General features: G+C 53.5%; 6 protein-coding genes across 6 annotated transcripts; 2 read left to right on the forward strand and 4 right to left on the reverse strand.

The window, feature by feature from the left end:
- Positions 1 to 431: 431 nt before the first annotated feature.
- On the forward strand, positions 432 to 2,024 carry MAM_00173 (AAR2 domain containing protein; the record flags this gene model as incomplete). Its single annotated transcript, XM_040818973.1, has 1 exon — positions 432 to 2,024. The coding sequence occupies one exon, from the start codon at positions 432 to 434 to the stop codon at positions 2,022 to 2,024; it is 1,593 nt and encodes a 530-aa protein (XP_040682237.1).
- Positions 2,025 to 3,931: 1,907 nt separating this feature from the next.
- On the reverse strand, positions 3,932 to 4,900 carry MAM_00174 (30S ribosomal protein S9; the record flags this gene model as incomplete). The annotated part of the gene is made up of 3 exons (XM_040818974.1): positions 3,932 to 4,318; positions 4,629 to 4,700; positions 4,829 to 4,900. 3 exons carry the CDS (start codon positions 4,898 to 4,900, stop codon positions 3,932 to 3,934), a joined length of 531 nt encoding a protein of 176 aa, XP_040682238.1.
- A 488-nt stretch (positions 4,901 to 5,388) lies between these two features.
- Positions 5,389 to 6,244, forward strand: MAM_00175 (60S ribosomal protein L32; the record flags this gene model as incomplete). The annotated part of the gene is made up of 4 exons (XM_040818975.1): positions 5,389 to 5,428; positions 5,576 to 5,700; positions 5,933 to 6,054; positions 6,136 to 6,244. 4 exons carry the CDS (start codon positions 5,389 to 5,391, stop codon positions 6,242 to 6,244), a joined length of 396 nt encoding a protein of 131 aa, XP_040682239.1.
- A 1,772-nt stretch (positions 6,245 to 8,016) lies between these two features.
- MAM_00176 (SH3 domain containing protein) lies at positions 8,017 to 10,364 on the reverse strand (the record flags this gene model as incomplete). Its single annotated transcript, XM_040818976.1, has 3 exons — positions 8,017 to 9,735; positions 9,796 to 9,893; positions 9,938 to 10,364. 3 exons carry the CDS (start codon positions 10,362 to 10,364, stop codon positions 8,017 to 8,019), a joined length of 2,244 nt encoding a protein of 747 aa, XP_040682240.1.
- Positions 10,365 to 10,376: 12 nt separating this feature from the next.
- Positions 10,377 to 11,726, reverse strand: MAM_00177 (SH3 domain containing protein; the record flags this gene model as incomplete). The annotated part of the gene is made up of 3 exons (XM_040818977.1): positions 10,377 to 10,756; positions 10,784 to 11,227; positions 11,384 to 11,726. 3 exons carry the CDS (start codon positions 11,724 to 11,726, stop codon positions 10,377 to 10,379), a joined length of 1,167 nt encoding a protein of 388 aa, XP_040682241.1.
- A 1,726-nt stretch (positions 11,727 to 13,452) lies between these two features.
- On the reverse strand, positions 13,453 to 16,814 carry MAM_00178 (NAD+ dependent glutamate dehydrogenase; the record flags this gene model as incomplete). The annotated part of the gene is made up of 3 exons (XM_040818978.1): positions 13,453 to 13,479; positions 13,578 to 13,629; positions 13,702 to 16,814. The coding sequence occupies 3 exons, from the start codon at positions 16,812 to 16,814 to the stop codon at positions 13,453 to 13,455; spliced, it is 3,192 nt and encodes a 1,063-aa protein (XP_040682242.1).
- Between the last annotated feature and the right edge of the window lie 853 nt (positions 16,815 to 17,667).

Genomic DNA, 17,667 nt, shown 5'->3' on the forward strand with positions numbered 1-17,667 from the left:
CCCCCCCGGCCAAGCCAAAGCACCGTCACCAAATTTGACTCGGGTACCTACCTAGGTTGGTTCCTTCCTACCTTGGGTACCAGGTACTTAAGTAGTTAGTTTAGGTAGGTGATTACCACTAGTGCTGCTACCACATCCTCCTTCTTTCTTTCTCTTTTTTTTCCTTTTTTTCTTCCCCCCACGTCTGGCCAGCAGTGACATCTCCACATACCCTTCATATCAGAACCTTTTCCAGTATCCATCCCATCATCCATCACCGCTGCTACCGTGGCAGAATCGCAAGGAGATCGCATCTTCCGTCACACAATTAGGACCCTGTGGCCAAGGCCCGGCAACGGCAACGGCAGGTTTATCACCACCCCTCCCTCGACTCTTGCTTGCCGCGACCCTCGCTTCGACTTGGATGCGACGTTGCGGCCAATCCCTTCAACATGGACGCCAAGGGCGCCTCTGCCTCAACGACGCCCAGAGGCATTCGGAAATCCAACTCGACAAAATCCGCTGGTGCACACTCTACCAAATCACACGAATCCGTCGACGTTCTCGGCGTCCACCCCTTTGGAACCCTGCGCGTCCTGAGACCGGAATGGTCTCCTCGCATATCCGAACAGATGATTACGGCCGGCAGCCATGAAGAAGCTTCTTCTCCTCTTCCTCCTCCTCCTCCTCTAGACTTCCCTGCGGAAAGTGCCTATGGTCTGGTCGGAAACCACCTTCCCAGTCGCGACACTTCTTCTGCGAGCCCGACCAAAAGATGCGCGGATCCTCAGGCCCATCAAATGGGAGGGGGCGACGTAGCCGTCATCCTCGATCTCCCAGAAGTCTTCCTCGTTGCCTACGACAGCGTTTCCTTCACGGCGCACAACTTTGCCGGTGTGAGGGATATCCCACCTGGGCCGCACTTCTTCTGGGTTGCTCACCCAAGTGGTGTTGCTGCGCGCGCCGGAGTCTGGCTTCTCGGCTCGGAATCCCAGGACCATGTTCACGTTGTGCAATGGGACTCGTACAACGAGGTGCTGACCGAGGCTACCCGCTCAGAGTCTCGCAACAGCGCCGAGAACATGCCGAACATTCATGCTCAGCTTATTCCATATCCCGACCCGTCGCGCCTCGCTCAGGGTCCAGGCCGGCTATCCGTGTCCCAGATGGAGAGCAACCGCAGCATCTGGGCCCAGTTGACCACTCATGTCAATGCGACAATCTTGAACAGAATCACCGGACCCCAGGTGGGTGGCTGGATCGTGCATACCCTTGATCGTGCTCAGGGCGCCCTTCAGTTCTCTCCCGAGGTTGAACTGGAGCGAGCCGTGCCAAATAAGAATCTCCAACGGCGAGAGCTGAACTTTACTTTTGAAACGACAACCAGGCTCTTCTCGATCGAGTCTCTTGGGGCTGAGCGCACACAGGAGGCCATGGACCCCAGCGTCTATCTCATGTCCCAGATCGAAGACCCTGACAAGAACCTGGCTTATGAAGACCTCGTTGGGGAGTTTCAGTTTTCATTCATTGTGGGAGTCCACCTTGGGAACGACGCCAGCCTCGAGCAATGGTGGTTCATGCTACTCAAACTCCTCGTCAAGTCCCATCTCCTGCTGCAGGAGCAGCCCTTGCTTGTGGCTTCCATGTGGCGCACCGTCGCCGCGCAAATCACATACAGCAGTCAATGGATGGAGAGCTCCGTTCTTGACAACACCGAGTCCAGGTGTCGAGAGCTTCGCATCGGCCTCATCGTTTACAAACGCCGCATGGAGGAGTTCCTCTCAGACGACGAGAACGTTGTTACATCAGACCATCTCTCCGTCAGCACGGCCTTTTCCAGGCTAGAGGCCGTCTTGACCGACCTAGGGTGGGATCTTAGCGGCGACTACCTCAGAAAGGGCGTTGTCATGATGGAAGATGGAGAACAAGTAGAACTGGAGCTGACTGACTTGGAGGCTGAGGACGAGCGTGGCGAATGGGCACCCGAGCTTGTTGAGCTTGACGAGGATGGCCGTGAGCGAGGCTTGATTTCGTGGTCTTCCTAGACAACCAACACGGCAAGGTATATTTCGACACCTCAAGTGTCTCGCCACCTTGCTCGAAAGAGACCTTCCGAAGCCCCAGCTTCTTCTGTGTTGTGACTGTCAAACGCACAAGAAGTGGGCCCATGTTTCCTTTGCTTTGCTCTCCTGTCCTTCTTCCCTTCCTTTCCTTTCCTTTCCTTTCCTTTCCTTTCCTTTCCTTTCCTTTCCTTTCCTTTCCTTTCCTTTCCTTTCCTTTCCTTTCCTTTCCTTTCCTTTCCTTTCCTTTCCTTTCCTTTCCTTTCCTTTCCTTTCCTTTCCTTTCCTTTCCTTTCCTTTCCTTTCCTTTCCTTTCCTTTCCTTTCCTTTCCTTTCCTTTCCTTTCCTTTCCTTTCCTTTCCTTTCCTTTCCTTTCCTTTCCTTTCCTTTCCTTTCCTTTCCTTTCCTTTCCTTTCCTTTCCTTTCCTTTCCTTTCCTTTCCTTTCCTTTCCTTTCCTTTCCTTTCCTTTCCTTTCCTTTCCTTTCCTTTCCTTTCCTTTCCTTTCCTTTCCTTTCCTTTCCTTTCCTTTCCTTTCCTTTCCTTTCCTTTCCTTTCCTTTCCTTTCCTTTCCTTTCCTTTCCTTTCCTTTCCTTTCCTTTCCTTTCCTTTCCTTTCCTTTCCTTTCCTTTCCTTTCCTTTCCTTTCCTTTCCTTTCCTTTTTTCTTTTCTTTTCTTTTCTTTTTTTGTGCGTGTGTGTAGTCGGTGCACCAATCACTCGTCCGGATTGAAAGATACCATGGCGCAAATTACGGGAGCAGGTGGAGGAGTTGGAAATGCTGTTTCTGCAAAACACACCATGGAGTAAAGGGATTCTTTACCACTCAGGCAACGGTCATCTGCTTGGATTGACACGATGGTTTTTTTTTTTTCCACCACAGGGGGAGGTCTTGGATCACACCTCTTGGCGTTGTAGGTTTCGTTTAAACCAACACGCATCATGTATGCACTACGGGCCACTTGGCCGTGAGGAGCGGCGAAACAGGCGCAAGGGAGCATCTAACTTGTTGACTTGCTTGTGGTGCCACCAAGACGACGGGGCGCTACACCACAGTCAAGGTTTCCGACATATTAGGGGAGGTGTACTTCGCATATACATGATGCACTCTCTGGTTTCAATATCATTACCCAAGCTAGCCGGCTGACTGACGTGTCTTTTGTCGTTCCCTTCAGATTGTCCGATGCCATGTGAGGGCAAAGATACATGTGGTAGTATTAATAGTGCAGTGTCCACGGCGGTACGCGGCCTGGACAAATTGTGTCATCTTCCGCTGTCGATGCTCGATTCTCAAGGCGCGGCGGTCGAATGGGATGCAGCGAGTGGCAGCGGCGTGCACATGCATTCACTGGGCACCGTCCGACCCGGCCATGTATGTGTCTGTCCGTCTGTCCGGGTGTCATGGTACGTCAACGTTGGAGTATTTCAATTGCCTGTCAGACCCTTTTACATTGCGCCCAGACCAAGTCCCTGCAAATGCCAATGGGAAACATCCTAGCCCCCGTGCCGGAGGGACATGAGACTCCGACCCATCTTGTCTGTTTTGTCAGTCCATGACTTGGCGCTTCTTCCTGTCCACATGCCAGATATGGCTGGCTGTCTCCCCCCCCCTTTCCCGCAACCGCCTCTACGACCAAAACAAACTCCCACTCCTGTCACGCTGGTAAGGTGCTGGCAAAACCCAGTATGCTCGTCCTTTTTGGTTCTAAAAAAAAAAAAGAGTACCATGCTGCCGCGCCACAAACCATCAGCGAAACAAAGAGTCTTCGGTCCGTCGCGTCCCGGCCAATCGTCGAAACCAAACAAGAGCCTCGCATTTCTGTCATCCCCCCCCATCCTTCCCTCCTTCCTTCCTTGCCTCCTCTCCACCCCCTCCCGGGGATCCATGCAACGCCTTTATCGGTAGGACTTCTGGAAGCGGGCTCTGGCACCGGGACCACCAAACTTCTTGGGCTCGCAGCGGCGGTTGTCGGCGACGAGTAGGGTGCGATCGAACTGGACGAGGGCCTGCTTGAGCATGTTCTTGGAGTGCTCGTCGACGTACTTCTGGTAGTAGGCGATGAGGGACTTGGCAATCGCCTGGCGGATGGCGTAGACCTGCGACGTGTGGCCGCCGCCGGTCACGCGGACGCGGATGTCGACGTTGGCGAACTTGTCGAGGCCGACGACGAGGAGGGGCTCGTAGACCTGTTTGCCGCCACGGGGGCCGCCGTCATTAGCAAAGATGCCGAGATCCAAGATGCTCCTCCCAAGAGATGAAATGAGGGGTAGTGTATGTAGACGCTGCGAGATGGGAAAAGACAAGGGGAAACGACGGCAGCTCGCTCGGAACCCCCCGCGCTAGGCACTTCGGGGTGCCTCTGCAAAGCTGGAGTTGCGTCCTGACGAATCTGCAGGGCACATGTAGTCGGCACCGCGTCTCGTGGGTCTTTGCTTCGGGAGTTGGAGGGCAAGGAGGGCCAGAAGCGCCACGGGGGGAGGGGCGATTTCGTTTCCGGGCCTCATTTTTCCTCGATTCTAGACGGGATGGGAGGACTCTGTGTGCTTGTTCCCAATTGTGATTGGGGCCAATGGTGAATCTGTGTCATCGTACCTTGAAGCGCAGGATCTCGGGCTGCACCAGGCCCAGGGGGCGCCCGTTGACCTTAACCAGACCACGGCCAGCCTATATCGGGGAGGGAGAGCACAGCATGTCAGTCTGGATCCTGTCCCTCGTTTCGGTCGTGGGATGACGAGACTGAATTCTCGAGCCCAGAGGGCGGGTAGGGGTGCGGTTGCGTCGCTCCAACGAACCTTGCAGTGGGCGACGGCGGTGGCCGTCTTCTTCTTGCCGAAGCATTGCACGCTCTGTGTCGTCGAAGACATGATTGCTGGGTTGTCTGGGTGTTGCGAGTGAGCGTTGCGAGTGATCGATCGGGCGGGACGTGATGGAGTTGCTGGCCGGTCTCACTCGGTAGGCGGCCCAAGTTTTTCGCACAGAAAGGGTTTGAGCCCTCGACGAGACGCTAGTCTGCTTTTGGCCGTGCAGGGGCCCGCTGGGATTTTTCTCCCGTGGGCTTGGCGTGGTGCAAATTAGACGAGCGACCGCCACACAAAATCAAGCGCAGGAGACGAAGGGGAAAACAAAAACCATCCCCCCACGTGACCGGCAGCCCTAAGCCCTTCGAATTGGCGTCCGACTGTGGTGGCATCCGCCAAAAATTCCGCCCCGAGTTGAACATCACGCCGGCCAACCTTTACAGCCCATCGTCTGAGACCAGGAGCATCCGCCGTCAAGGTAGGCTCGCATGCCCTCACGTAGAGCCGACGCCTCTACAAGACTATTGCCGTGCTGACCTTTTGCCGCCGTCAAGATGGTATCCGCCAAGAAGCACGTCCCCATCGTGAAGAAGCGTACGTGTCGTGTCCAAAGGGTCAACTTTACCAGTCGTCGAGCCGTTGCGAAGACGGGAGGGGGGATCGAGATGCGGAGACGGCAGCCCGAGACTTGCCATCTCCCGAGCATCGTGTACAAGTGCTGACTTGGCGATTTGACACCAGGCACCACGCGCTTCAACCGCCACCAGAGTGACCGGTTCAAGTGCCTCAATGCCAGCTGGCGCAAGCCCAAGGGCATTGACAACCGTGTCCGAAGACGCTTCCGTGGAACCATGGCCATGCCCTCCGTATGTTCCGAGTACCCTCCCCGCGGCGAGCCGTGTCCCTCTTCAAAACAAACCCCCCCAACCACGCTGGAAGTGTCGAGAGCCGGGAGGAATCATGATGAATCCCCCCTCCACGGAGGTCCTCTTGCACGCTCGCTATACACGTCCGAGGGGGTGGTTGAAGGATCCGTGGCACGAGCGAGGTCGGTTCGCGCCAGGGCAAGAGCAGATGCTGACGAATCGGGAATCGCAGGTCGGTTTCGGATCCAACAAGAAGACGCGCTACATGATGCCATCCGGCCACAAGTCGTTCCTGGTCAACAACGTCAAGGACCTCGAGCTGCTCATGATGCACAACCGAACCTACGCCGCCGAGTACGTCGTGCCAACGCTCACGCTCTCCACGTACTCAGAGAGGAGGAGAACACCTCGCTAACCGAGCCCCCCCCCTTGCAGGATCGCCAGCGCCGTCTCGTCCCGAAAGCGAATCGACATCATCGCCCGCGCCAAACAGCTAGGAGTCAAGGTCACGAATGCCAAGGCAAAGGTCACCACCGAGGTGTAAAGAGTTTGAGTTTTTCGGTAGGGCGAGGAAGGGAAACGAATCGTTTCGGGGGCCACTTTCACGGATTGCATCGGACTGGCGGTTTTCATCATCGAGTCTTGCCTTTTGGTTTTTTTCCTCCACCCAGACAAGAAGGAAATAAAAAACACATGTCGAGACCCAGCTCGCCCGTCCTCTCGACCGATTGGTCTTGTGAAGAGTGAACAAGTCGCGGCGGACGCTTTGACGCTAGCTCGCGGACGGAAAGGCGGCGTTGGCCCTCTCTTTGCCTCTCTCTGCCGCCTCTGTCTTTTTTTACCCCTTGTGCATGCTTAACCTCGCTGTTTTACACGATATGTTTTTGCTCGTGGGCAGAGAGCGGGACGGGGGAACAAGAAACGAAACGAACAAAAACTTGATGCATTGGTGTAGCGACGATTCTTTGCGGCTTGAGACCCAAGATCGGCCGTGCGATATACACCTGTTCGTTTTGTCTCATCTACGCAGGAACAGGCTGGACACTCAGCCCCATGGCCATTGAAGCGCAGTGTGTTGGCCTTTTGCTCCATTGCTCCGTTCCGAGTCGTTTTGTGTCAGTCAATAGTACCTGCCTACGTACGTGCCTACATCCTGACCGCTTCACAAGGTGACACGCCATGGTGAAACTTCAAAGCCACGCCCCATTGGGCTTCAATGCCGACAAATGACGTGCAAGAGTCTCAGTTGAGCTGACGCACAGTCCATTGCGAGTATTCATCGTCCTTCGTATTTGCAACCCTCTGCACATATGAAGTTACACTATACAATATGGTACAACCCCGTCTCCTGCACATGACGATGATAAATGTCCCCGTCTAACGCAGGTGTAGTCCTCTACAGCCTCACGGGTCACTGATACATATTCCTTCTCCCCCCCTCCCCCGTGGCAGCCTTTCAAAGTCTGTCTGCACTACTTCTTTGCAGATTACCATCCAAGAATGAATGCGCATCTAAAGATCAAACCCAGAAGAAAAGAAAATGATGAGTAGGCCAGTGTCGTTCGGTCCAAGCCCTTCGTCTCTAGTTCAGGAGCCGAGGGTTATTGCAGATCAAAACCGCAGCCTGCAACGCAGACCTGACCTTTCAGAAATGGAAGATGGAGGGCCAATCAACTCCATGCGTAAAAGACAAAAGAAGACGTAAGAAGAAGAAAAGGGTGATATCAAGCATAGGCCAGTCGCTCTGCATGGCATAATCTTCCGTGATGGGTCCTTTTGTGCGTACAGTGTTCAAGTTCTCATATCGGCATTTTTATCCTTCTTTAATATCCCGACAAAACATCCAGAGCAAACCAAGATGGGAAGCCAAAAAAAAAAAAAAAAAAAAAAAAACAGGCAGTAGAGATCCGGAAAACTGGACCTAGAGATGTCAATGACACCGTCCCGCGTGCATTTCAATGTGCTACTTAAACCGCTTTTCAACGCAAATCAGTTCTGACCCAGACGCCGTAGTGACTGATGAAAGACGTGTGTGGATTTGGTCTTCCCAGCCAAAATGCTAATATGCCAAAGAAGCAAGTCGTTGCATTGTTGATAGCTTTAATATCTCGTGCGAATGCAAATGATGGAACAAAGGAAGGCAGGGAGTGTCAATCATGGCATGACCGGCCTCCTGTCTGCGGAAAGTGGTCGATTCAAACGCCCGGCGCAAAGACTCTAAATGGTGCCGCGAAGACGCTGCTTTCTGGCAAGCCAATCTCCAAGCATGTTGTCAAGTTGCTACGCACCCCAGCTATTAGTTTTGCCAATTCTCGTCTAGTTTTGGAACAGGCTGTTGCTCACCGTTGTGATTTCTGCCAATTTAGCATTTTGCTCTCGGAAGAGGCCGCCGACGACAGGATGGTCTAGTCCTGCCGGCTCAACATTCGTCTTATCATATACGACCGCCAGTAGGTCACGAATATGATCACTCTCATCAAAGAAGGCCCGAAGCTTTGTGTCATCCCATGTCCCTTCCTTTGCACTGCTGACGGAGCTACCCTCCCTGGCAAGCTTGTCAACAGTCTCTGCAAGCTCTGGTGATGGCGAGACTTCGGGCGAGTTATCCTCCGGCGACGAAGTATCGGCCACGAGTGGAGGCGGATTGGATGCATGAACTGGCAGCGAGGACCCATTTCTCTCAGGATTTTGATCTATTGGACTTTGCTGAGCAAGAACAGCTCTGGCCGTCGAGTGGACTTGAGCGCTGTCGACGCGAGGTCTTGTGGGCCGCTGATCAATCCCATCTCCATGTTCCTGTTCCGCGGGCGCAGCGGACGCAGCAACCGATCGCTCCGTGCGAGGCTCTTCGAGCTCGGAGCTGTCAGACGTATCAAGTGCCATGCGCGTCTTGGCCTTGACCGTCTTCTGCGGTTTGAGGTCAGCACCACTGCTGGCGCTGCGGGAAGGCACAAGTTTAGACATGACTGATTTTTCCTCTTTTTGACCAGCCGATGAGGCTGACCGTTCCCTAGAAGCAGCCCGAGTCGGTGTCTGGTTTACTGGCACGTCTTGGGCCTCATTCGTGTCAGGGTCGACAAGCCGCATAGAAGCTGGCGGCACGTTTGAAACATCGTTCGTTCTGCCTTCAGCAAGATATGACGAAAGCTCAACGGACTTCGCACCGGCTCCTGATGCCGTGTTGTTAGACACAGACACTTGGACCTTGGAAGTTTGCCTGTGAGATGTTGTGCGGTCCGGTGATAATCGTTCCTCAAAGGAACGCTCTTCGCTGCCTTGTGATTCCGACATGATGTCCATGGATCGCTTGCCGAACGACTCATCATCATCCTCAGAAGTCTTCCTTTTGTCCTTTCTTGAGAAGAATCCGCGAAGGCCGCCAGACTTCTTGTCCTTCTCTTTCCTCTCCTTCATCTTCTTCTTTTCCTTGTCGGAAACAAGCTCACGATCCATCTTGTCCAAGCTTGATCCTGACCTAGCATCCTTGGTGGTTGAGTCGTTGGATGGTCTTGGTGTATTATCGTCACGCAGGAGATTCGGCGTCAGGGTGATCTTCTTGGTTTCTACGCTCTCATCCTTGAAGAACGAGTCGGTATTCCTGACTGTGCCATTTCTCGATCGACTGGGACCCTCAGGCTTTTCGTCGATTGAGTCCTCGCTGGTCCTGGGATCGTCATCATCTGCCTGTGCGTCCTTTGAGGATTCCGTCGCAACTAATTCCTCCTTTGATGGCCGAGATTTAAGAGGCTCAACCTTTGCAGTCTCATCTGCAATGACGTCTTCAGTGCCGTTTTGCTTGACTTGCTGTCTCTGTTTGTGTTGCTTTTGTTCTTCTTCTTGTTGTTCTTTTTGGTGCTGTGTATTCGCTTGAGAGCCGAACAAGTCTTCAACATCTTCATCGTCTGTGGAATAGTCGAAGTCGGAATAATCAACATATGTTGGATCAGCAAATGTTACAGTTTTTCGCCTCCTTCGCATGGCTATGAAGGTACTCTTTTTGTTTTGCGCCTGATCGCCCAGCATAGTTGCAGAAAGCTAAAATTGGTCAGTTTAGTTTCTGGCGTCACCATTGCTGGTGTTTGAATTTGCCCATACATCAATGTTTCTATGTTTGTTTAACCGTGCTAGTCGTTCAGTGGGCGTCTCTATGTGCTCAGCAGGAAGATAGCCTACACACTGCATATCAGCAACGACTACCGACAAAAGCGTGTGCACGTGCGTGTCTGTGTATTCTTACCGATGCTGCTGTCCTTGACCACTCGCACCAGCCACCAGTAACTGTTGCTGTCATCCAACAGTACCATAGTGTCGCCTTTAGTGGCATTGGCTTGGCCTTCCACGGTTGCGACGAAGGTGTGAAGAGCATAAACAAATTCAAAGTCGATATCCTCTGCTTCAAGTAAGCATTCGCCCTCGCCGCAAGGTTCAAAAAAGCCAACATGATCGGGTTGTGAATGAATGGAATATACGTGGCCATCTCCCGAGCTCTCCATTTCGGACAGGCATTGCGAACCAGTCAGGACAAATGGGGCATCGGAATCGTCATTGAAGCTAGCGCACTTGGAGCGACGAGAGCCGTGGTGGAAAGGGAATGCGAGAGTATCGTCAGATCGACAGCAGTCGCAGGTGTGTGCCTCCAAGACGGGATCCGGTCCAGCACGCATGAGCAGGGGACTCTAAGCCTTGGTGAGACGCGCCGAATGGCCAGGCCAGTCTGCGATGGCACAAGGAGGGCAATCCGCTTCCTGACTTGTAGCTCTATTGAGACGACCGACTTCAAGCTCTGTGAGACTCTCGCATTTTTCGTCACGATCCTGACCCCGACCTCGGCCAAAGCTTGAGCCTGCGTATTGCCGTCGAGAATCCGACCGATGTTGCCACTCAGCAACAGACTCGGGTTTGCTGTGCGGTGATACACTTGTCTCAGGAGCGGGAAAAGCTTGCTCGAGATTGACGCAGCCTGCAGCTACTGGCTCAACCATTTCGGGGGGGTTGTTCGCAATCTCCATTTGTCGGGGCAATGATGCGAGAGAAGAGTCACGCCGCGGCCAAGCCGCTGGGGTTTTAACAGGGTTCAACGCACCGTCTTCTATAGAGGGAGAACTGGAAATCTTATCCATTAGGTCGTCATCTAGATCGTCGCCGTCGCCGTCAAGGTCATCTTCGTCGGCCGGGGTGAGGCCTCCATTCTGCGCAATGGCCAAGGCATCTTGCTGATGGCCGTGATACATTTCAATACCCAGGCCACCTGCGGCGACGTCGTGGGTGGCCACAGCTGAATGGTCGTCGGCGTCGTGCTGTCGGAGCAGTTGGCTGGTGTCGTGGTCGGCTTTGCCGTTGACCGAGGACACGCTTGGGCTACGGGCCTCGGCGACGGCGGTCTCGAGAGCGACCTCGCGAAGGGTCTCGGCCTGGTGAGGAGCAATTGACAAGCCCGGAGCGCCAGGAGGCGTACCGGAGACGTGAGGGTGGCTGGGATGGTGGTCCTTCGCCGACGGCGCAACGTGATCCTGAAGATCGAGCGTGTCTGTCGGATGCGACAGCAAGCAAGGCAAGGTCAGCAAGAGTCGAGGCCTTTGTGCAGGGCAGACGGGCGGGCAGACGGGCAGGCAAGCGCTGGCCGTTCAGAGGAGACAGCACACGGCGCGGCAAAACAAAAATAAAAATTCGGATCTGCGTCTACGGTGGGAAGATCGGGCAAGCTGCGCAGGTGGCTGGAATGCACTGCTCCGTCGCAGAACAGCCTGAGCAGCATGAACAGCACGAGTAGCATGGACAGCCCGGACAACCTGAAGCAGCCCGGCATGTGCAGTCGCGAGTAAACACCTCCCGGGCTGAAAACGAGAGAGGCGGCCGCGACGACGACGACGACGACGACCAGGGGTGAGGGGAGAACGAAGGACCACGGTCCATGGTCCGCGGTCCATGGCATGGCGCAGACGGTGGGTAGGAAAAAGACCGGGTGACCAGGCAGACAGATACTGGATGCAAAACATACCGGCGCGGATAATTGACGGCCTCGTCATTCTCAAGTCTGTGGCCCCGAGAACCTGGTGCTGATGCGCCTGGTGGCACGGCGGACTGTGTTCCAAACGATGTCGAAAGATCGAGGGACAAAAGGGCAGCGACCAGGAAAAGACGAAAGGGAGGCCGACGTTGGGAGCCCGGCGGGCCAGAGACTAACTAGTCTCTCTGGTCTGGTATTGTAAGACGGGGCGGGGGGGCAATGGGCGATGGACGATGCAACGGCCATGCAAGAAAAGAAGAAGCGTTGCCGTCGGTGCAGCTTGGCAGATGCTGGTGCCAATGCCGATGTTGATGTCGATGCCGATGCCGATGCCAATTCCAATGCTGATGATGCTGATGCTGATGATGCCAGTGCTGACCCCAATGCTGATGCTGATTGCTGATGTTGATGCTGATGCTAATCGCCGGAAACATGAAGCGAGATTTGAGACCGGCACAGCCTTGACATTGCTGCGCAGCGCAGCCTGGGGCGGACGGGCGGGCGGATGGCAGGCGGAGGGTTGGGTAGGGGTTAGGGGGTAGGGGGTAGGGGGGTTTTGGGTTTGGGCTTGGAACTTGGAGACCGACGCTTGTCAGGTCCAGGGGCGCAGGCTCAACATTGACAGACGCAGGCGTCGATGCCATGGTCAACCAACAGACTTGCCGGAAGCCGGCGGAGCGCCGTGAGGTAGGTGCATCGCATCGCATTAGACCAAGGCGAGCGAATGCCACAGAGTAGGATTGCACTGCAAAATATCCGACAGCTGTGCGCCCGTGACAACAGCGGGAGACGTGTCAGTAATGAGTAGCCTCGAGTTGGACGACTGACGTACTCCGTACGTTGCGAGGAGAGGCCACCGCCCCGTACGCCGCACTCGGACGCGCCAGTTGCACGCACACGTGCATGTCACTCCCTACTCCCGTTACAGGTCTGGCATTAATCAGTGCTCTGCACGTGGCTGGAGGTGCATAACACAATAAAACGATGCATGTACGGGGTGCATGTCGCTCCATACTCATTCATGCGCTTACAATCCGCGTCCCGGCTGCTGCAATGCAGCGGCATCCCAGCATCCCAGCAACCATACTTACTTCATAGCACCTACTACTCCGGACTACGGAGTACTACTACTACTACTACTACTCCGTACTACCACCTACTTAAGTACTTGTGTACCCACTCCAGAGTCCAGAGCACCAAGGACGTGCATACAATAACTACATCATTGTTTAAATCCCCCCAGCCCAGCCGTCTTTGTCACCGGCGTACGGAGCACTCCGTATTCGAGCCCAACCCAGCCACATCGTCCACCGTGCCACCACTGGCCCGCCATCTCCCGTGGCTTATTCTCCGAGGCCTCAACCTACTTAAGTACGGTGGCAGTCCGGGCAATCCGAGTACAGCATCCGCCCAGGTCACCATCCTTTCCCGATATCCCTTCACCATGAACCTTGTAGGTCCGAAACATCCGATAAACATATCGACATTATAGTATATCTGATGGCCACCATGTCCCTCGGCCTATCGTAGTCTTGTTTCACTTCACTACACTTGGCCTTTCCTCCTTCTAGTTCATCTTGTCCAAGCTATTCCCCAGACTCGATGCTTAACAATATTCAAAACATATAAACTCGCAATAATTTTTTTTGTAAACAAAGATAAAACCCATGGTGCACCTTGCCAATGCCACTTTGTATCTCCACGTTGTACATTATTCTTGTGTCTTATAAAACACACCCCCGAAATCAAATTCCACTCATCCTCACTCTGGCCTGAGATGTCTCCAATAGGCGTCTTGCGGTGAATCGACCCCGAGGATTCGTTCGGTACGTTACAAAGCAGCGTGTCCGTTGATAGACATGCGTCTTACCTGCTCGGCACCGTCTGGATGGCCCGTAAGCCGCGCCATACGCTTCGACATGCTGCAATGCTATTAGCAAACAAGTTTTTCCAGACAATATGCCATGTTTCCAGTGAAAGTGGCATTTACTTACAAGTCAAAGAAGGCGAATTGGCTAGGCTCGCTGCCAAACTCATACACGAAACGACTGGCCAAGAAGCTGCCGAAAATGGCTCTCAAGTAAGTCTCGGGTACGCGAGAAATGATGGTCTCCAAGCCAATCTTTTGCAGGAGCAAGTTGGGCAAGGCGTCGCCCAAAACTGCTTGACGGATCTTCCCATTCTTCCACAAATCAGATTGCTGAAGCTCCTCGTCCAGGGTAGTGATGGCATTGGATAGCTTGTCTGAGAGAATAGAGCGAGGCACGCCGGTGGCTTCATGTTCGCGCCAGATGGCCTCAAACTCGAGGCGGGCGTTTTCGCGGATCTTGGCCTGCACTTCACTGACATAATCATTATAGAACTGCGGTGCCTGGCCAGTCCTGGCGTCTACACACATGTTCTCGACGAAACCCGCATCATCGAACGAAAGAGACGCGAGAACTTCGAGTGAGGAAGAAGTGACACCACCCTTGTTCGCGGAGGCGTCCTTATAAAGGATGCAGCCAGCAGCCTCGAGCCTCAGCTTGGCATCCTGCGTGATAAAAAGGTTGGCACCCTCCACAATATATGGGATAGTCGACTTTCCATCCTTGATCAGTCTGCTGACGGAGATGAGGTCAATAGACTCGGGTCGACCACCGCAGGGAACGAAAACATCCGTCATTCCTGTGTCACGAAGATGGTACGTGTTTCTGAAGGAGGTGCCGTTGGTGACGACTTCGCCCGTAGGGAGGGCAATATTGGTATCCTCGCAAAGAACGCGGTAGCCGTCCTTGGACACCTTGGTCATGTCGTACTCGCTGATCATCGCACGCTTCTTAGCCAAACGAACAAGCTCATCCTGATCGAGGCCATTGGGGTCGGCGATGACACCAGAGCCGTCAACAATAGCGGTCCATTTCTCGTTGCCGAGAAGGATCTCGTTACTGCCCAAGTCACCATCCGGACCACCAGTCTGCATCTTGCGAACAGTAGCAGGATCGAGTTCGAGCTTCCTGTAGATGCCCTTGACGTACTCACGGACAGAGAGTGTGGTCATGCCATACTTGTCGTGAGGAATACCCCCAAGCTTCTGCGCCTTGCCAGTGAAGAAAGACTTCCACCAAGGAGCACCTCGGGCTCTGGCATGCTCGGTGGCCCAATTGACTAGATCGGCCGTGTTCTCATCAGGGCCCATGAACAGAATTTCTTCCTTTCCGTAGAGATCTACGAGCTTGTTCTTGATGCCCGGCGTCTGAGCCGGCAGCAGGAGATCAAGAATACTATCAATGTATTTCTCGAAAGCCTCCTGCGCGCGGTCTTGCTGCTTGGGGTCGAGAAGAATGACACCCTTGGATCCACCCTCGGGAATATCCTTGTTCTTTCGCTGCTGGGTTGATGCCAAGCCATAATTCTCATCGAACAAGTTGCGAGCGTTGATGGCGTAGGCTTCCTTGCTTCTAGACTTGACAATACGGATACCGCCACGTGAAATATCTCGGAAACGGAGGTGGAAACCACGCGACTCAGCCCCTATCACAAGGAACATGCCATACAGACGGCGAGGATACTCCACCTCGGGCAGGAAAGCAGGATCCAAGCGGAAGCTTAGAGCAACCTTAGTAGGGGTGAAGTAGTTGGTCTTGAGGATGGCGTTGTTGAAAACGCGGAAGGCAGTCATGACCATCTCATCATGCTCGTTCGCAACCGTCTTGGATATCTTGTCCTTGAGTTTCTCATCACTAAGAATGTCCACGGCAGGTGTAACGGCGACCTGCTCGTTCTTGGCGCCCAGATGGACGTTGGCAAATGATGCATAGAGGAGCCTGACCAGCTCTGGGTACGTCTGAATAATTTCGAGAATGTAATCTGGGGTGAAAGTTTCAGTTCGCAGACGACGCTTCAACTTGGAAAGCAGAGCAGCCTGGGCTGGGTCGTCCATATCCAGCACTTCGGATAAGGACGCATATTCGGGACCAAGTCGGTTCAAAAAGTGTTGTACGAAGACCCAAACAGAGTGAGCATAGACAGCCTCCTGGAGACTAAGGGCTCCAATCGCAAACAGATTGTGGAACTTGTTTTGGGGCAAGCAATACAGAAGTGAGATCTCTTTGGTGATTTGGTGAATAGACTCGTCCAGAGGAGGAAAGTAGCCATCAGTATGAGATGACGGCTTGAGATAAATGCTCATCACGGTGATGCCATTCGAGAACTGCTCCACGTATTTTCTGGAACTGGTCACGCCGTAGTAGTGGTAAAGATCGCTGAGGGCAGAGAACATGCCGCGAGCGGTTCTTGTTCGGAAGGCAACAACTAGTCGCTTCTCGGCGACGTCCTCAATATCAAAGACCTCGATGACGGGTCCCGTTCGGTTGACAGCGAGTTCAATAATCTCCTGGTAAATCTGCTTGGTGTTTTCGGTGGCCTTTTGCCAGAAGCCAGCATCCGAAATACGTTCTATGTTGGTCTCCTGGGGATCCGTGTCCTTGGGGCTTTGAGAGAACTGACACTGGTAGACAAAATAGCATCGTAATGTCGCTTTTGATGACGGACTTGCGCCAATGACAGCTGGGGAGCGAAAGGTCTCTACACGGTATTTCGTCTTTCCCTGGTGATCAAGGTACTTGGCCTCAAGGCGAGACTCGTATCTGGGTCCACCAACGTTGCTCTCGCCCGGTTCACTTGTGTCAATGTAGATGGCATGATCATTTGCCTCCATGTCCAGGCGAATCTCCTCCTTCTTGTCCTCTCGGGAATAAGCTGCCACCTTGGCAGCGTAAAGGGAACTTATGTGGTTGGCGATGGCATCTGGGGTCTCGATGCGGAAGTAAACATCGTCAATGCCCAACTGCTCATAGAACCACTTAATCTGTTCATCAATCAGGGTTTCTGGGATGAAGCCAGCCTGCTGCAGGATTTTCTTGACAGAGCTCATCTGCTCGAGCTTCCCAGCGAACTCCGGAGCGACATAGCCAACCGTGGCAGAGCGCAGAGTCCGATTGCCATTGCCGTTTGTAAGCGGCGAATATGGGAGGCTGACGTGAGTGGGTTGGGGAGAAGGTTTGCGGCTGGATTCTTCAGACTGAACTTCCGCCAAGATCTTGGACTTGAGTAGTGACGCCGCCATTTTGTTCTGCAGCTGTGTGTATATTTATCGTGCTTCAAGTTATCTGCAGAATATCTACAAGACGAAAAATTAGCAGGCTGTAGTTATGCCACCGGTATGTTTCACGCATCTACTTGATTGAGGGCTTGAAACAAACTAGGGCAGACGGCGCGACACCAATATCTACCCAGCTTCTCGAGGGACTCTAGCAGCTTGCCAAGAAATCGAAGAATGATATGAATGGAGTGAATCAGGGCTTGAAAACAATGACAACATTGTCTCTTGATCCAGTCAAGAAGTGTCGCAAGAAAACATCTTGTGCATACTGGAGACTCATTGGGTGGAGAGGCCGATTTTCAGGTAGGTAGAGCGCAGTCGGAACTTGCCTTGAATGTATTCAGAATTCCCGCCTTCTGTCGTAAAATGAATATTCGGTCAATCAAAATAGCTCTATTCCGGACGATTTATAAATTCTAGTTCGCAACCTGTATACAATGATCCTGAAGGGAGTTGCTTGTTTCGACGACCGCCGCTATGCAAGTCGGGATGTGATGGTGAAGTGTTTGTGGTGGGGCGAATGTTGAGCCGGAGCGTGACAGCAGCGAAATTCCGTCGAGGCGAAAACCTGCGAGTCTCAGGGGCGGCTGTTGCGTTTGACGGGAAATGGAGGAGGCAATCAACTTCGAGATAGGCCGGCTACCTGGAAAATTAGTACAGCGATTCTAGCTAGCGCAAGGACCCTTCTAGAGGTCGCGAGGACAATCAAGGCTGAACGACCCCAAAGCGGCTCAACACTCTTCCAAGGGTCTATACTGTCTGGATCTGGATACGACTGGGACCGGTTGCAAGTGGTCCCAACAAGGAATTTGTATCG

The sequence above is a fragment of the Metarhizium album genome (assembly GCF_000804445.1).
Source record: "Metarhizium album ARSEF 1941 chromosome Unknown scaffold_1, whole genome shotgun sequence".
In the NCBI taxonomy this organism is placed as follows: Eukaryota; Fungi; Ascomycota; class Sordariomycetes; order Hypocreales; family Clavicipitaceae; genus Metarhizium; species Metarhizium album.